We start from the raw sequence: 18,864 nt of genomic DNA, 5'->3' as shown, positions 1-18,864 counted from the left end.
CAACGTTTTACTCCTCTAACCAAGATACCAGAAGATTGAATCTCTCGCTTCTATGGGCAGGTTAATCGTAAAAGTGAATTGTGAATTGTACTCTGAAGCGGATCGTAGAGTTTACGTTGAGTAACAAGGCAAATAACGGAAAACTTGTGTGTATCGAAAACGATACGCCGCACCGCGCGCCGGACTTAACAGAGTTAAGTTGGTCAAACTTCACACTCATGAATATTGATGGAGCATTTTATCGATGAAAAAATTCTCGCGTGCGTGAGGGAAGGAGAGAGAGAGAGAGCGAGAGAGAAAGGAAAAGCATACATTAACGACTACATCGTGGTTCAACAAATGCCGATGGCAATATCGTGAGCTCGAACAGTTACGGTCGCACATTCTTTACATCGCGTATGCGCGTTTGAGCGTGCATTACGGATCTACCGGGCTCGTTATAATGTCTATATTTTAAAAGCTCGATAGATCCATTAACGCACGCCAATTTATTTTCGAGCTTCTATTTCCCGGAATAAATGACACCACCACCCAACCCCAACGATAGGCGTTCTCGCGGCGAGTTATCGCGCATGCAGCGACAATTATCGCCACACGCGGCGATTGTGAGAGAGCGCATATTGATCTGATGCAACCTTTATAACGTCGCCGGCGCGGGCCACTTTGCGGAATCTGTTTCGCGGCGAGTCGCGGCGGTGGGACGGTTGAATAAATTATAGCCGAATAAACATATATGATAATGTGCGTTGCATTTCGCTCGCAGTAATCGTTAAATTGGCAATATTGCTCCGGCAACGTCAGGAAATAATGGAAAAGATGGTATGCCGCGAGGACGAGCGGCGGGGCGCGGAGCGGCGCAGCAGTGCAGAAATGGCAGATAAAACAAGTAGTAGATTGCACCGGCGGTATAATGCTCTCGATGTAAATATAATCAGCATAGCGAGCAAATATTGCAAGCGACTCTAAATACACTGTGCGCGTCAAGCTAAAATGCAAATATCTCGTAAATTATGCTCGCTCGTTTTAATACTAGAACGAAATAGTAACTGTGCGCGGCTCCTTTATCGGGTTATTCATAGATTCTTGCGCAGCATAAATTTCCACGTCTGTCGCTCATAATCGTCGACGAACTAATTTGCCGAAACTGTCGATGTTATTTTCACGTCAACGAACACACACCGCCGCGCCGGCGGAGGTCTCGCGGTTTATTCCACGATAGCTCCATGTATTTCATTATGGCGCCGAATAAGGGAAGCTCGGCGGGAGATGCAGGTTGACAGTAATGCGGGAAAAGATCGTAAGGAGAAAAACTAGTCGTGCAAAGTAAACTCTCGTGCTTGAGATGCAAACTCGGAAGTGGTGGGTGTCTTTAAATAGTATCATTTATCGTGTTGCAGCTGGAAAGAACTAAAAGTGGAACCTTAAATGATGCCATTTATCGTCTCACAGCTGGAACGCTTACTTTGCCGCGGCATACTTTAAACAATCTACGACTGCACGCCATACGTTAGCACTTTTTTCCTTCTCGGTCGAGATAATGGCAAGCAGCGGTAGGCTTTTCCGCGCGCGCACGACACTTTTCTTTCTGGAAATTAAATAAATATCGCGAGTCCCGATGGTCACCTCACCGGTAAGTGATAGAGGAGACAAGTTTCTCGCGGGACGAAACTATTTCCTATGAGTGTTATACGTACAGTGAATAAATAATTCAATTTCACTTCGGAAATATCGCTACCGTAAATTTAATAAATTATTTCTCTAGAAACTACTTTGCTAAACCAAATTTAAAAATATATGTCACTGAAATATCATATGGTCGAGCGCGTCCATTTAAAAATAACTGTTTCTCGTTGGACAGGTATATGTTTAGCGGCAAATAATTTTTTTTTTACATATATATATATAAATTATTTGTGAGATGTCGCATTCTTCCTCAAATAACTGATACAATTTAATATTGACTTATTTAATTCTACGTTACGTGACTGGACTGATAATTCCTCAGGGTGAACGCGACATTTATCTGGGGGGGGGGAGCGAGTAGGCGAGGAAATTATGGCATTTATTAAGAATGGAGACAGCCGGATACGCGGGGGCGACAATAACGTAACTTCGCGAAGAGAGCAAGGTATATCAATGCAAAAACCTTCTTCTTCTACGTCGGCCTGAGAATAATTCAGTGTCACGTTCCGGGTGGAGACTACCGGGAAGAGGAAGCTATATCGCGGCTATTTTACATTCTGTATTTCCCGGTTCGTTATTTATGCAAACCACCGGAATATACGATGAGAAAATGTATGTTTATGTAAATTGAGCGCACAAACGTTTACTTATGTTTCAAACGGAATCTTAATCTTTAACTCGTGCGCGCATCTTCTAACTCCACCCTTATTTTATCCCTGCCGCCTGCTTCCACTCACTTCTCACCCCCCCCCCCCCCTTCGCTCCGTCTTTCTTTCTCTCCCTCGACACGTTATCCGGAATATCGGCGTTTACGTCCCGGCCGGCGTTTGGTAACCAAACTGCATTACGGAAGGAATTACACCGAATCGCTCTCCCTGCCTCCATTTTCGATCGATGTCGGCACGGTCACTTGGCGCTAACTGCCACTAAATATTGTTACCCGACGGCGCCGGCCGACGATGTTGCATTCTGGTGTTACGATGAGGGATAATATCCGGTAAGCTATGCAACGCGGGTGCTCGCCCGCTCCCGCTCATCGCCCTTCTCTCCGTAGAGACGATAATGAATTTATTCGATTTTCGTCGTAGCGAGGGCTCGTAGTAGTAACAGCTCGTGCTCGTTGCATTTATATCCATTTCTTAGCGAGAGCTCGAGTACCAGTCGGCTACGAGCTTCTTACGCAACCCCGGCGCTTCTGTGCATAACTCACAATTAGTCTCTTCTAATGACGGCATTTTGCTGAGCATCTTGCACAATGCGTCTTTATCCAGCTATCGCGCGTGAAGCGTAAAGCTTCGTAATAATGGCTGTTGTAATAACGGATTCAGTTTAGTGTATTTTACCTGTGTACACGCTGCACACCCGCTTTTTTTCCCCGTTCGAATCCTACGAATATCACTTTACATTATTATTGCAAAGAAAGCTCTTGAATACATTCCACGCTCCGCGTAAACAAAACACGATTTTACGCCACAAAAACGAGTTGCATCCTCCGCAGCGCGTCCGAGCGAGCCGCGCGCGCGCACCAGGAAGGGAATAAAGCGCGTTCTTATATCGAGTTAAAAAGTTGGGGACCGGCAAAAGATGAGTTTATGAGCAAGATTGCGAATGCACGCTGTTACGTAAAAATTAATCCGCGAAAGTAGCGGTGGCATTAACTAAATTAAAGTTTTAACGCAAACTATTAAGCTGGTGAAGGGACACGTGGTGATGGTTTGTCAAAACACGGAATACACGCGATGTTTTGCGATCGGCTTTAAACTCTCGGAGTATCTACCCAAAGTTTAAGATAAATAGCGCTTATAATATCTACTTTGTAATAGGCGAGCATACTCAGAAGCGATTAATCATTTTTCGTATATATACATCGCGGTTAATCTTCTATTTAGCGGGCCCTCCGTAATTCGAACGATGTTTTTCCGCGTAATTGCGGGTAATCATTCTTGTTAGAGCGGCGGCGCAGCGGCACCTAAGAAGAACGGAAACAAGAGGCACGAGAGCGAAATACGGTGCGAATACCTACCGTGCTTTAATCATCAGCGTTAATTAAAATAATGCTTACGAGATAATTACTTTGTGGCCAGACAAAGTGATGGACGACCGCGTGGCTATAGTGCTATTCGTGCGGTCAACGCGTGAGTAGAAAAGAGGAGGATATAACGCCGGCCACGAGGGTATTTGGTATTCACAAATTAATCGATTAGAATTAATTGTTCCCAATTGAAACATCTCTGGCTTGCGTGTGGCATTCTTCTTTTTTTTTCGACCACCGCTGTGAGAAATTGTTCATTTGGTGCGGGTTAACGTTTTCCGAAACGTTCTTTGTAAAAGGCATCAATTTATCGTTGAATAAACATTAGCGTAATTGCATTATCAAGGCAAACGGCATTTTCCAAAAATTTACATAAATTTACGTTTAGAGACTTTACGTAAAGCAGAGCTGCAGCTTTTGGTAATTCATGAAAAATAAAAATTCTAATTTATCTTTTTTTTGTCCCACATCCGATGACAAGTTAATGATGAATTAGGCCATAGACGTCCAAGAAAATTGTATGAAAGGATGAAAAATATATTCAGCAGATAGATTTGATTAAATTACCCTCGTCGATCTATGTTATAGACTTTCGGATCGCGTTACTGCGATCGGATCAGTTTTGAATGCATCTCGGAATGGGAATTTTACAAGATGAGCTTACTAAAAGCGTTAAAATGATTTTCAAACACGTTCAATATTTGTTTTAATGCTTTCGCCTTGCTGCACGCTTCTCTTTGAAACTCCAAAATGTACAGTGCAACGTAGAGAGGATTGCTCGCGGCGAAATCAGGCTGACATTGCGTCGTTCACAGAAAACTTTCTCGTCTCCAGATGAAATGAACTTCACAACTTGCCACTAACCCTATCCCTATTCACGTTTAACATTATCTCTGTTAAATTAGCGTTAGTTCACTTGTAACATTATTCGTTGCAATCTGTTAGATTGTGATTATTGATTTAGCGTGTTGGAAAGCGTAATTGAGTACCGTGTTTCTCGACAAAGAGAAAATTTAGCATCTTCACCGTCTTACTTTATTCCATTGTAAAACCATACTTGCATGATTTTATTCTTATCAGACTCGGGATTGAGACAATTTTGAAACTTTTAAAACAACTGACGTATCTACTTTGTACGTCTTACAAAATAAGTATATTTATAAGAAAAATTCAGATAGATCGTACTTCAATTTAATTATTATACGTGACTCGCTTGTCGAGGCATCTTACATTGAAAATAAAATAGTGCTTCAAAGCATGTGCTTTTCAAAAAGCTTGAGCTCATTTGTAACATGGGTAGTAGTCTTGAAGAAAATATGTGAAACAGACAAAACGAGTCTGTGGCTTCAGCATTTTGCAGGGAAATGAAGATAAAGTTGGTAAAGAACGTCCTTGCCTTTCATCTGCGGTTTCTTTGACGGATTTGAGGAATATTATCCTTTAACAAAAATGTAGATTAAAAACGTAGGAACTTTCACTAATTAAAGAGTAAGGATAGATAATAAAACTTAATTTTTCATTTAATTTTAGCCGAACTTCACTGTAATAGAATTTTAAGAGAGTTCAGGGTTAGTTACAAAGGGATATTTAAAGTTGAATATCGAGTTTTCGCTAAGGAAAAATGGACTCCAAATTAGTTAAAGAATCCGCGGAAGAGAAGAAGTTAAGGAAGCAGCATACTACGCCATGCATGTTAATCGCTCATTAAATTCGTCCTTGAAAAGTAGAAACTTAAATTAGAAGTCTATAACGGTCTACTCCATTAATCTATTAAATGCAATATTGCTCAATGTTGCTCTATGGAATAGGAAATTAAAAAAATTTCACAGTCAATTATGCAGAAATAAATTACGAGTCTCACGGTGGCTTCACCGATATACAATATTCCTTTGCGATTACCTGAAATATAATCGAGCTAAGATTCTTTCGAAAAGTTCGGCGCTCGCGTAATTAAACTTTTCTCAGTAAATGAAAATTGGACCGAACAACTTTATCTGTGTCTGCCCGAGTGCAATTTTATTATCTCCTTAGATTCACAATAAAACACATTTATCTACCGTTGTGAACTGTCGCACCGTAAACAATCGCCACGTAGATTACAGATTTTACGCGACGACTTCAGGCTTTTTCCATCGAAGCCTTGATTTATTGCATTACACTTGGTACTGACGCTTACACTACCACCGGCCCCTTCAGGCAACTCAGGCTGAGTTTTATTTACTTTTAGCGAATCGATCGACCGCGGGGGTTAGTGCAGAAGGAGAGAGGGAGAGAGAGAGAGAGAGACTAGGTGGTTGCTGCGCACCAACCCCCGGCGATGCGAGCTTACGTGGTCCCGGCAACTCCGGGGTAGCCTGGCCTTTCGTTCCTCTAACGTTATATCATCGCCTACTTTCCTCTAACCGTGAATTTACGTCGACAGATCGGCCCGAGGATCGGCACGATTCTCTCTTTCGCCGTAATGCTTTACGAATCGACACATATAAAAACACATGTACGAAATATTGCGCGAATCGATCGAGTTTTCTTGCAGTCGTACCTTCCCCTTATGTGCGAATTTCAAGGTCTTCAACGTGAATAAAAGATCTGTTCTCTTATGTTTTATAACTTTCATGCCACTATAAATGTACGATCTCTTCATTCAATATTATATGTAAATGACATATTAGATAATACATCTGTTGAAAAACTATTTATATATTGGATTAATGCGATGAATCATAATTAATAAATCATAATTAATGGCGAATTGATTTGAATTGACAATCACAGAATAATACAGCTTAAAACGTACATATTACTTTTTTAATAGAAAGAAACTTAAATGTCCCCGAACTCTTGCTAACAAATCTACTTTTGAAAGAAAAAAATCGCCTCTGACTTTGCATATTCGCGAACCAGAAAGGGAAATTGATCAGAACTTTTGTTTGCAATTGAATCGGCTTCGGCCGTAAGTATTAACTTTGGCTGGAGTTCCAGATAACTCTCGAAGAATTCTCTCGATAATCTTTCTTATGACTGAAATTGATCTTGATACAAAGAAAAATGCAATTGCCAATTTTCATATAATGTAGACGCGAATTCGGATGATTCTCGCAAATTCTCGTAGTTTAATCATTCGAACCGTTTTAATAACCTATCAATAATTTTTTTTCCCCAGGATTTATCTCGTCATCGAGAGAGAACCGAAATCGTATTGTGGACGTATTAATTGTGGAGAATTCTAAAAACTGGGTGTTAATACAGGTACGTGCGATTTTGTTCTCGCCAGTAAACAGCGATAACGGAATATATCGATTGTTTCATTTATCAGCTAGCACACACGAGGTAATTTAGTCCGAAGAGAATTAACAAAAATGAAAGCGTAAATGTTGTTAATGTCACGGGGGCTATAGCACATGCTGTACGCGGCAACAACTATGCCCTGACGATTATACGATCTGAATTATTCACAATACAATCCGAGCGTAATTCGATCACACATGCTGTACGTTTTATCAAGAATTAATTTTCATTTGGAGAACCATAATTAATAGCAATCTGTTAATAATGAGCAACAATAGGGAGAAAATAGTAATGCAGTGGACGGAATACAAGTAGCTTTATTGATTATCATCGACAATGGATAAACGGAAGGAGAGTTACGTTGATGTAGGATCGGGCTAATGTGGTAAATCACACGCGAGAAAGTCGTGCGATTTAATTTAGATCAACACCGTACATATTTACGTATGGCATTCATCTAAATCAAATTCCAGCCCGTATTGCTGTACCAGTTAAATATAACCAGTAAAAATGGTAGAACCGGGTAATACTGATGAGAATGCATTAGCGAAAAGTGGCGTTAATCGCGTTAAACATTTTGTGTACGGACGGAATTAATTTTATTTGATTTTTTTGTTATGAATTCTCCATTTCTACAATTTGCGTGCCAGATGCGCGCAATATAACGTGTCGCGAAAATCTCAAGTGTGTGGCAGGAGCAATCAGGCGTTACATTGCAAACGAGCCGTGATATTAAACTAAGATTTCTATCTGCTTCGGCGAGATCCGTATCTCTTATCTCTTTTCTCAAGTGGGCCCTGTTATTCTTCCGTCTAAGTGTTTTTCTAACGCATTTTCATCCGCCGCGCCGCGCGGCGCGACTACGGGATTCGTCGGCGCTACGTGCGAATATTAAATCGCTATCCATCCTCCCTCGCCGACTGCCTAAATTAAAATTCCATCTACGAATTCCATCTTGACGCGCCTACGCGAGCCCGCGACTTTGGCGAAACTCTCGTAATCCGGTGTCTTGCAAAACTCTAGAATTTTTCTCTCCCCCGCTAACGTTGAAAAGGGAGACGCGCCCTTCCCCTTGCGCGCTCGCGGCTTCGTTATCGAACTTATAAAACCTTAGAGATTGAAGTTGCCCTTTCTCCCTCCCCCCCTCCCCTTGCCCTCTACTATTAAGTGGAATTAACCTTCCCGGTGAGAATCTTAAGATTCCGATTGCTCTAACTTCGCGCGTACCATCGTGGAACTTTGCCACGGAACTCATTGCAGCATTCAATCCGCAATTTAGATTTCTCATTAAACGTTGAAAATCACCGATAGATGCACGCGAGTTAAACCGTAGACTCCTAGATTCCCGCTCCTAGACTCCCGCGCTCGCGCGCCGACTTAATTATTAGGGGCTGTTAGCTTATCGTGTAACGTACATAACGTAAGGTACACAGGAAGTGTATACGTGAATGACACGTGCCCGTGCTGCCGCTGTAATCGTTAGTCACAATCCTGACAGGTGTAGGACGCTTTGACGTATTTGGACTCGATTTTTGATTAAAATTTGATGAAGAACTCGATTTAATCGCATTTCAGTTTTCCGATTGAATATATTTCGAAAAGCAAATCCGATACACATCTTCACGTCCATTACACAAATGTAAATTTTTCAACGATGACCGTACGATGACGTCAACGATGATATCAAATTTTGTTGTATAATATGTACAACACTCGGAATTAATTAGCGATGTTATCTGCCGTGAGGCCACCTAAAAATGCAAACAATAAAATAGCGAGGTCGTCTGGCGTCCTGTTACGAAAGAAAGCTACAGTAAGGACGCTACAATAGGGATGTTTCAGCGCATAAACGAGCCGGAAGGGCTGTAAGACTGTTAATAAATTCTGCTTAAGTTTGCGAAAGCTAATCGATTTCATACTGCAAATTTATAGGATCCCAAGCTGTTGCTCAAATATTTCTTTACCAGGGAGCAATGAAGGCAGTAAATGTCCGGCCGATACGATCTATACATCCACGCTTTCAGTAACAAACACGAACGCCTAGAATATAGAGACATTAACCCGTGAACGCTCGCGCTATGAGCTCTCTGTGCACATATTAGAAACTATTTCCGCACAACACATAGTGGTGTACCGAATATTACGTTAGTATTCTCTTAGTTACCTTTATTCAGAAATATCTACATCGCATATACCCAAATACCTCTATCGCAATTGGATTAAAAGAAGTCATTAATTTTCATTAGATATTTATTTATATTTATTAATACGCTTGAATTAAAAAAAGTATATCCTGAATTGCAAATAGCAGCATTCTATCATAGTTAAAAATTGATTCTTGAATTGATTCTATCATAATTAAAAATTATATTGCACTGGATTATAAACATGCATAAGTTTATTACATATTTAATATTTATAATATGTAATGAATTGAAAAAAAATATATTTCGAATTATGACAACGTTCTATCATAATGAAAAATTCCACATTTCCGTTGACGTGTTAACTTTTGAAGTTTTTACAATCGTCGTAGTTGAATTAAAATTGATATTGTAAATTAATACTGTAAACCACACGATATATATTGCAGTGGATGAAAAAATGTCATTTATTTATCATTGAACGTACGATTTTCGATGAGAATCTTAACAAGATTACCCTATATCCGCTTTAGTATCGAATGATATCTTGGTTACATTAAATAAAACAGTGAAATTATCTATTAAACGAGATAAAGAGAGAGAGAGAGAGAGAGAGATTATTTATAGACGAACGAATTAAAAACTCGATATTGATTTTTAGATTTTTAGACGTTATCGAGTGAGTCAAATTTTACTTCTTCTATGCTTAATCATAATACATCATTTACGAATTCTGCCAATTAGAATGTCAATACGCGATTTAAAAAGACACGTAAAAAGAAATTTGATTAAAAAAATGCGACATAGTATTTGCAAGGTTTCATAAACGTTTTCAATGACCATGTTTGTCAGCGAGTGTATTGGAAGCAGCGAAGGAAGTTTTTGGATTTGGACAGTGTGGGGTCGAAATCCCACTGCCGACCGCGATGGTCAATCCCTAACAAAGACGGACGAGCAAAAAGCTTAATCTAAACATCTACCACCCTTTACGTTGATTCGTCGGTCGCTTATTTTTGCCGACATCAACAAATCCTCTTTCTCATTAATAGTACGTCGGCCATTAACTCGACCATTTATCATCGGCCGATGTGGCGATCTGGCATCTCTTGGACCTTGGGTATAGCGCTATATTTATACCACGCGTATCTGTATCGATCGCGTAAATTTCTTCAGGGGTAATGGCATTTAATTTCACCGCGTGTCACTTAACTCTCCGCCTGGCGGACGGGTCCATTAGGCCCGCACCTATTTCGGCAACTACGTCCGTGTAATCAATTAGATGAACAGCTTTCTTAACTCTACCGATATTTCACGTAAACAAGAAGATTGCGTAAGAAAAATTGCGCGAGATTCTGTTCTCTCATTAAATTAATGTCTATATCGCTGTGTGCAAGAATGTCGTGTGTAAAATCGCGCAAGGTGCTTCTGAAAAGCGCCGAGAATCTCCGAATGGATTTGTTTGGATATCACAGGAAGGGTTAATCTCGATACGAGAGAAAACGGGCACTCATTTCGCAAGAGGGTCACGTATTAACGGCTCGCATTTTCCTCGCGTCCGATTTACTTGCCGAAATTTTCGCGAAAAGTTTCGCGACGCGATGCTAAAATCGTATATCGCGGCAAGTGCGGAATATTGATCTCGTGAATATTTTAAGGCGTCGAACGTACACATTGCTCACACATACACGTACATACAACGCGTGCACGCGCGAGAGTGCGCGCGCGTGCTGCGAACGCGGAAACCGTTGTCACTGGAATCCCCATAGATTATTCTGCATTGTGGCAAATGCGAGTAGCGTCGCACGCATGTGCATATGTATAATGTATACGTGTGACGAACGTTTACATGTTTTAGATTTACCCGGGGTTGGGGCGGGGGATCAAAAGCGAGTATCTCGCGATACTCGTGTTTAATTATGAAACGACGAGATGCTAAATTTACCTAGAAGAATAATAGCCGTATGCGTACGATAACCGTACAATTCTTCGTTAATTCGCGCGGTTCATTGGATGTTTAGTTTACATTTAACAGCTACGGGGTGCGGTAATTAAAAAGTCATTTCTCATTCAGCCGCCATTCAAATAGCGTTGTGTGCTCTTCCGAAAGTTTTTGAGAGCGAGAAAAGAATCTTTCATTTTCCCGCAATTCACAGATTAGCACACATTTTTTTGTTTTCTTTTTACAAAATGTAATGGAGTTCATTTTTTATAAATTAGATATGAAACGGAATATATTATGCGTAATACGATATACAAGTTTGCAATAATATCGCCAAAAATACGTGCATGCACGGCGCTCTTTGAACGGACATTTCATGTATATTTAAATTTATGTTTAACTGACGCGAGCGAGAATTTGATATTTAAAGTACATGGCATGCAATATGCACAAGTAGATTTTACAACGTAAATTAATGATCTTTCATTACAATCTGTTCTTCCGCCTAAACGCGTCTATGGTCTAAATAAACATATTTTTCTCGCGTTACTCTCCACAATATTAAAGATTTGCACGCGAGTGTGCGTTCGCGTGCACCTTCGTGTTTCAAATTTTCGACCTGATAAATTTCGCCACGTAAACGCGACATTAAACGTTAATTAAGTGATTTCCCGGTATCCTAGTAGCTTCTCTCAAAATGTGAGGTATGTACCTTGTTATCGCGCATCCGGAGGATTCCCTGGCATCCTCAATAGCATCGATCGCCGATCGTTGCATCCTCCGCGCTGATTCCGGAGCGAAATCCGTATTGAGCGCACTGGAGTATCCGGCCATCGTAGCTGCGATCCGTGCGAGTGCTGCTATAGCGACATATCCTTTAGGGATGAATCCGCCGTAACGTGTGCACCAAGGAGAACCACTGATGTATTCGTATGTTATGTGTGTGTGTGCGTGTGTATGTGTGTGTGTGTGTGTGTGTATGTGTGTGTGTACGTGTGTATGTGTTGTACGTATGTGTAATCCCGCACACGGCGCCTCCAACCACCCCTTTGCGGTCGAAGAAACGTATAATCCGCGGTGGATATCCCACGGGTAACTGTCACACGTGTTACACGTCGCACACACTTGGCATACGCGGGTAGGATGCAGAGAAAGCAAGAGAGAGAGAGAGAGAGTTATACGTGTATACGCGAATCTCGCGCGTCTTACGCGTCGTCGTCTCGCCTTGCCTTCCGTCGAAATGACGACAATGAGCGGACGACTGAGCCGGCACAATCTCTAAATACGTATCCCCGATCCATCCGTCGACGAGGCCGACGGATACACCACCACCGTATCGCGGGGCCTTCTCCTCTCCCCCACTTACACCACCAACATTTTTATTCTAATCGGACCGCACCACTGTTGTTGCGTAGTGTCCACCGAGGGTGACGCACGAGGGCTGGTATCGTCAGGACGAGATCGAAGCACCCTCGGCCGCGAGTCCTCTCGGCGGCGCGCGTCGCTCACTCCGCGGCATCACGACATGTAATACTCCGCCGGAGCGTCCACCGAGCGAGAACGCGGTCGCTCGGAGAGTCGCGGTGGACACGTCGGGGGAGGGTTGAAGCGAAGAGAATCTCCAGGTGCGAAGCGTGGACGACGCGAGAGGCGACGCGAGCGACGTTTCTTCCGCACGATCGAACACACTCCTCGTGTCCCCGGGTCCACTCGAGGAGAGAAAGAACGACGGAGAGAGAGGGAGAGAGAACGAGAGAGAAACGAGCGCGCGCGGTTCGACGTTTGCTGACGCGACGTTCGTTTCGCAGGGTAAGGGTGGCTTAAAAGGGGTGACGCGAGAGACGAGAGACGAGTCTATCGCGTCGCGGACACGTCGTATCCAACCCGCACGGCAGACAGCACGGAACTACTGGCGGTCCCTACGCGAGCGTAATTTCATCCCCACCGTGCCGACGACCAGGTTACCCCCACGACGGCGTCGTTGCTACACGCGCCCCTTATCCCCTCCTCAATAATGGGCACGCACCGAGAGCTATCCGGAGCGTGACACACGCTTACGCTTCTGGTGGGGGCTACAGTCGCGTGGCGGCGGTACGACTTGGAAGGGATACGAGATGAACTTGGCGGCGGCGGCGGCGGCGGCGGCGGCAGCAGCAACGGCGGTGGTGGAAGCAGCGGCGGCGGCGGCGGCGGTGATGGTGGTGGAGGTGGCGGCAGCGGCGATGCTGACGGCGGTGGAAGCAGCAACGGCGGCGGCGGCGGCGGCGGCGGCGGCGGCGGCGGTGGTGGTTAACAGCAACGCATGCGCACGCCACGCGCCCTACCTCGCCACCGCCGCCGCCGCCGCCGCTGCCGCCGTTGCTCGTCGCTCCGACGGCGGCGGATGCACCGCGCGGCCTCGTGAAAATCCACGACAAGTGCGTGCGTACGCTCGTACGTACGTACGGCGCGTACAAACGAAGGCCGCGAGAGTGCAGGGACCTCTGCCTCGCTGCAACGCGCCACCTCTGCTGCGCCGCACGCTCCGTCGTATCTCCGTTCACGTCGTGCCGACCGCGACGAGGATGCTGGCTAAACGCAGCTACGTGACTTCTGTCTGCGCCGGCCGGAGGCGGGAGCGCATTACGGAGCGAATTACACGGCGCATCGGAAAAGAATTCGCGCGACTTTCTCGGAGTTTTACTGCAAAAGAGATTATGAGTTATCGTACGGTATATAAAGTGTAATAATACCGCCAACCCGGGCGGAATGCCGTCGCGATACCACGAGATTACGTGTATAAGGCGTCGTTGGCAGTTTCCTGCACGCGTTCTCGCCGGCGAGAGAATGTATCATTATCTTTTATATTTCGAGAGTGGCTAAGCGCCGCGGAAATGCTAAAATCTAACAGATCCATTCGTTTTCATGACTCGAATAGCGGTCGGCCGCACAGCAGCCGTCTACCAAATCTACATTTTAATATAACCATTTGTAATTATAAATTAGGCACTTGTGGTATTTTCGACTGTTTCATTGATGTTGTTACATTGTTGTGTAATTATACATGGAATGCTATAATATTAAACTGAACGTTTAAATATTTAACATCTGGAGCATTTAACTTTCATGGAATTCCAATTCCGCGCTACATTGGAATGTCAAGTATATTCGCAAAATTTGAGAACTCGCGAAGAATATGTCGAAAGAAAAAACGGAATGAATCGCGCGCGCATCTATTTACGGAGCGTCCATCGCGTTTATCGCGCAGGAAACGCGCCGCGAGGATTCGCGGAGGCTGCAAAGGGCTGCGAACTGCAGCCGAGAGGAGACGGCGATGTCGACTCACGTGCTCTTTGAACGGAGCAGTCTGAAAAGAGAGTTTCTTAAAGTCATTGTAAATTTATGTGCAATCGACGTAAAATAGACTCTCTCGCACGTACACACGAATTTTGAGAGGCAGTATTTTGCCGCGGCGAATTCCTCGAATGAAAATCATTGCGTTGCATTGTGCGTTAAATTTATATGTATTTAAAAGCGCGGTACGCGCTTCATGTTTGGACAGAAAGAAAAATAACGGCCGCGGTCATGTTTTTTCGCGTAGCATAGCTTTGCATTTAAATATAATTATTTAAAAAAAAAGGGAGGGGAAAAACAACAAAACGCATCCGTGCATATCGCGGAATTGAAAAGGGACGACACGGAGAGCGTGACGCGCAGAATTTCCGAGTAACTTCTAAAGTTTTATCTTACCCTCCAAATCGGGACAATCGCCCGCGTCAAGAACGAATGTTATTAAGCCAGTTTTTAATGGAATCCCGGGGATAGTTTCGAGTAAATCTCTTAGGCGTTTAATAAAGAATTTGGAGCACGAGGAGCGATGTATAGAGCGAGAGAGGAGGTAGCGTGTCCTACTCGGCGCCGCCGACAATGATAACGGAACACGACAGCCCTGGCTGTTACGTGCCTCCTCGAGAAAATATCGCATCGTAATTCCGAAGCCCTACCATTGAAATTTTAATTTTGTATATCATGCTAACGACGCGCGTGTCTAGGTTCGTACGTGTAGCTTGCGCTGAATGCCCTCTCGTCGAGTATTTTCTTATGATCGTATATGTACGTCCGCTTCAATTATTCGTTAAGATATTACGTCCGGCATCCGCGTACGCCTGATGAAGATTTTATCGGGTTAACGATACGCAGTTGGACGATTCGCATTGAGTTTTATGCATATCGTCCACGCAATCGAACGGTCCACGCAAATTTTTTTGTTAATTTAACACACGATGAATGTGTTACAGATGAATGCGTAATACAATTATTGTGTGAAATTAATATAAAGAGTACAACATTTCGACACAGTAAACACACTCTCATAGAGGCTAATAAGAGTCAGGGTGCAATTACAAAGGCGCAATAATTAGTTAAAAATTAACTTCTTTTATTAGATAAATTTTATCCACTTTTCAACTCTTTTTCGAGTCATCCTCAATGTATACAATATTACAAAATTCCATAAGATTACTTCAGTCTCACCAGTCAAATCAAGGTTGAATTATTAATGAGTTACCAAATCCGAAGGAATTTTTAGTTGCGCCTTAATAACTGCGGTCTGACTCTTATTAGTCTTTACGAAAATTTATTTATTAATTTTCAAAAGTTTATTTACAATTTGTTTTATTTTGACACAATTTAGGAACGAATTGTGGAACTATATTTTTTCAATAAAATTAACATTTATCATATACATAGACACGTACATTTTATTTATCTTACAATTTAGATCTATATTATTTTTATATTGTATTACTTATTCGTTTATTCGTAAATTGTTACATTGAAAATAGTGAATATCAATTTAATACGAAACACTCAATTAATCACTATTATGCAATTAATTATATTATGCAAATTTATATTATTTTTATGTTATTTATTTATTCATAAATTATTACTTTAACATTGAAAAATAGTGAATATCAATTCAATCAAAACACTCAATTAATCACTATCACACATTATATTAAGTCAACACTCGATTATGTTAAAATCTCAATATAAAATTTTAATAACGACCGGTTTTGATATAATACAAAATATTTTCTACTGGCGATGCCGATATTCATCGAAAAAAACTTAACGGTAGACGATTTGTTATTCTTTTCTGACGAAAGCTTAACATGGCAATTGATTAAAATTCACTGCTGCGACTCGTGCGTCACATCAACACATCTCACGGGTCTAACTCGTCAAACGTGAGCGTTGGCACGCAGATAATTAATTTACTTGACTCACTGAGGATAAATTATGCGCGATTCTCGTCTCACGCGCGACGACGCGGATCAAAAGACACGAAGAAAGAATTATGAAAGGAAAGCGCGTATCTCCTGCGCGCACGGTGAACAAGCGCGCCTCGCGTTCACCAGGGAACTTTGCTAGAGAATTCGGAATATGGGGCTGCAGCTTCGCGCGAGAGGCATCTCATTCGACACCACAGACGGTAATAACGAGAGCCCGACGGCGCGAGGTTACGTGCTTCCTCCAGAGAATATTAATCCGTAATGTTGAACTCGGTCTGTTGAATCTTCCAGTCCCGTATATCAGACGCGGAGGCTACGGAGAAGAGCTCGGCAGCGAGACTCGCGAAACGGAAACTTTTGCGGCAACCCGAATATTGTTAGCCGTCCGTAGCCAACTCGATGAAATTTGCCTTGTGATTTTTTTTTTTTTTTTTTTTATTAATACTACTCCCAGACATTGAAAGGATAGACCGAGCGTAAAGTGCGAAAATTGCGTAGAAAGAGATGAAAGATAGTTTGATAATAACAGAGAGAAAAGAGACAATTGAATTCGAAAGAGGAAGAAAAAATTACGGCAACTGCTTTGTTTTATTTAATTTTTTTTTTCGACATAATTTTTACTGCTGAGGATGTTTTGGTTATACAATGCGAGCTAAATGTTATCAAAATTTAAAAATTGAAGGCTTTTCCAGGTTTATTCTTTTAAGCAGTTTTAAATAAATAACTTTTAAACGAGTAAGTGGATCTAAATAAAATTTTGCATGAATATTTATTAGTTTTATATAAACATTTTGATTTAATTGGTAATGCTACTTTTACATTAAGTTTTTAAATAAATCCAAACGCGATTTTACATCGAATCAAGAGTAAACGAAAAATTAAATAACTTTCAAACCAATAAGTGAATTGTGCTCAAAATTTACACAGACGCTCAAACGTAGTACAAGAATATTCCATCAAATTTTTATATTTTTGTGGTAATGTTTTGAGATATCTCATACATCCTTAAACACGCTCGATCTATTTTTACCACGTCTGCGATTATTTCATTTCCGATGATAACCATATCCTTCCAAAGAATAACGTGAGTACGTGTAAAAATAAATTTATAAAGAGAGATGGGCCACCCGAAAAAATGCTTCAACGATCCCGGCGTAAACTATACTGCGCACTTGACTGCACTGATCGAACTCTCTTTGTTTGCTCGTTCGTTCGTTCGTCCGTCCGTTCGTTCGTTCGTTCGTTCGTTCGGATTGTACGGATGCGCTTTTTCATGTACCGACCATACTCGGAGCAGGTGCAGGACCGGACAGAAGGGCGAACGACCGAACAAATCCGGTTCGGGATACGCACTAGGCGAACTCATCCCTTCCTCGTTCGCGTATAATGTGGGACTAGCTTAAACTGGTTGTCGTAATAAGAAGAGAGTTCATTCTTCGCTAATAGGGGCGCGGACGGTGGGAACAAACTTTTACTTTTGATTTACTCAAGAAGAAACTGCTCGGATAAACGAACCCGTCGGTTTTTCAATTAAACGCGTATAATATTAATTAAACATCAAGCAATATCAATATTGCCACATCATGTAATAACTCATATAATCAACATACCTAATTATTCCATTAACTTGATATTAGTTTATATAATAATTTTCTTTTACTATTTACGATATATTAGGCAAGAAGATTATAAAAGAAAGAAAAAATTTCATTTATTACAGACCTCTGTAGAATGTTGCAGACATATTAGTGCGAAAAAAATCTTTTGGAATACTTAAGGAAACCATATCCAGTTTAAAAGTGATCAAACCGCGACTGTTTGAAATAGCAATGAGCCGTGTGAAATTTCACGTAATTATCCGAAAGTAATGCCGTCGGGGAGTAACGCCTCCGCAGTCACTGTTAGGTTAATCGAAATGGCTTCCTTTTTTAATTCCGCGTAATGTCTGTTCTGGGAGCTAACCCCCTTTCCGAAATCACGACGAAAAAACTCGCGTTAACAGAACGAGAATGCAGACATAGTGCATACCCAGTGCTTTTTGTAAAATTACAGATCCATATTCTCTACTCACCTGTTACCGATAAATGTGGACACTTATTTTTGAGATTTTATAATATATATATATATAATGTTAACTATGCACAGTAGAAAACATTTTTTTCTCATGATAAAACCAGCCTCATTGTTGAAATTTTTATGTTGAATTTTTAACTGAGTATTAATTTGATATAATGTGATTGTGTTCTTTAAATATTTTATGAATTGATATTCAACATTCCTTAGTGTTAAAATAATATTTATGGACAAATGAATAAATAACATAAAAATAACGTAATTTTGAAACATAATTTTAAGATAACATAATGAAATGTGTTAACGTATTACAAATGTTAATTTTACTGAAGAAATGTCTCTACAATCTAATTTTAAATTGTGTCGAGGTGTTACATTTTTTATTAATTTTTTACAATGATTATATTATTTTCTGAAATATTTCTTTTGTAT

At 41.5% G+C, this 18,864-nt stretch overlaps 1 protein-coding gene and 1 long non-coding RNA gene across 4 annotated transcripts in view; one reads left to right on the top strand and one right to left on the bottom strand.

Annotated features, from left to right (window-relative positions):
• The window catches only part of LOC105194534 (irregular chiasm C-roughest protein), a 130,559-nt gene extending 117,545 nt beyond the window's left edge, over positions 1 to 13,014 (bottom strand). For all 3 annotated transcript variants that reach the window (XM_011159490.3, XM_026138729.2, XM_026138728.2), the window contains exon 1: positions 11,796 to 13,014. In XM_011159490.3, coding sequence (XP_011157792.1) covers positions 11,796 to 11,917 — 122 coding nt within the window. In that variant the 5' untranslated portion in view covers positions 11,918 to 13,014. The remainder of the gene's footprint in view (positions 1 to 11,795) is intronic.
• The window catches only part of LOC105194533, a 235,121-nt gene that overhangs the window by 134,700 nt on the left and 81,557 nt on the right, over positions 1 to 18,864 (top strand). The window contains exon 4 of the long non-coding RNA XR_005574290.1: positions 6,876 to 6,961. This is a non-coding gene — a long non-coding RNA (uncharacterized LOC105194533). The remainder of the gene's footprint in view (positions 1 to 6,875; positions 6,962 to 18,864) is intronic.

The sequence above is a fragment of the Solenopsis invicta genome, chromosome 3, assembly GCF_016802725.1.
Source record: "Solenopsis invicta isolate M01_SB chromosome 3, UNIL_Sinv_3.0, whole genome shotgun sequence".
In the NCBI taxonomy this organism is placed as follows: domain Eukaryota; kingdom Metazoa; phylum Arthropoda; class Insecta; order Hymenoptera; family Formicidae; genus Solenopsis; species Solenopsis invicta.
Note: the sequence above shows the minus strand (reverse complement) of the source record. Positions and strands in the feature narration are given on the sequence as shown.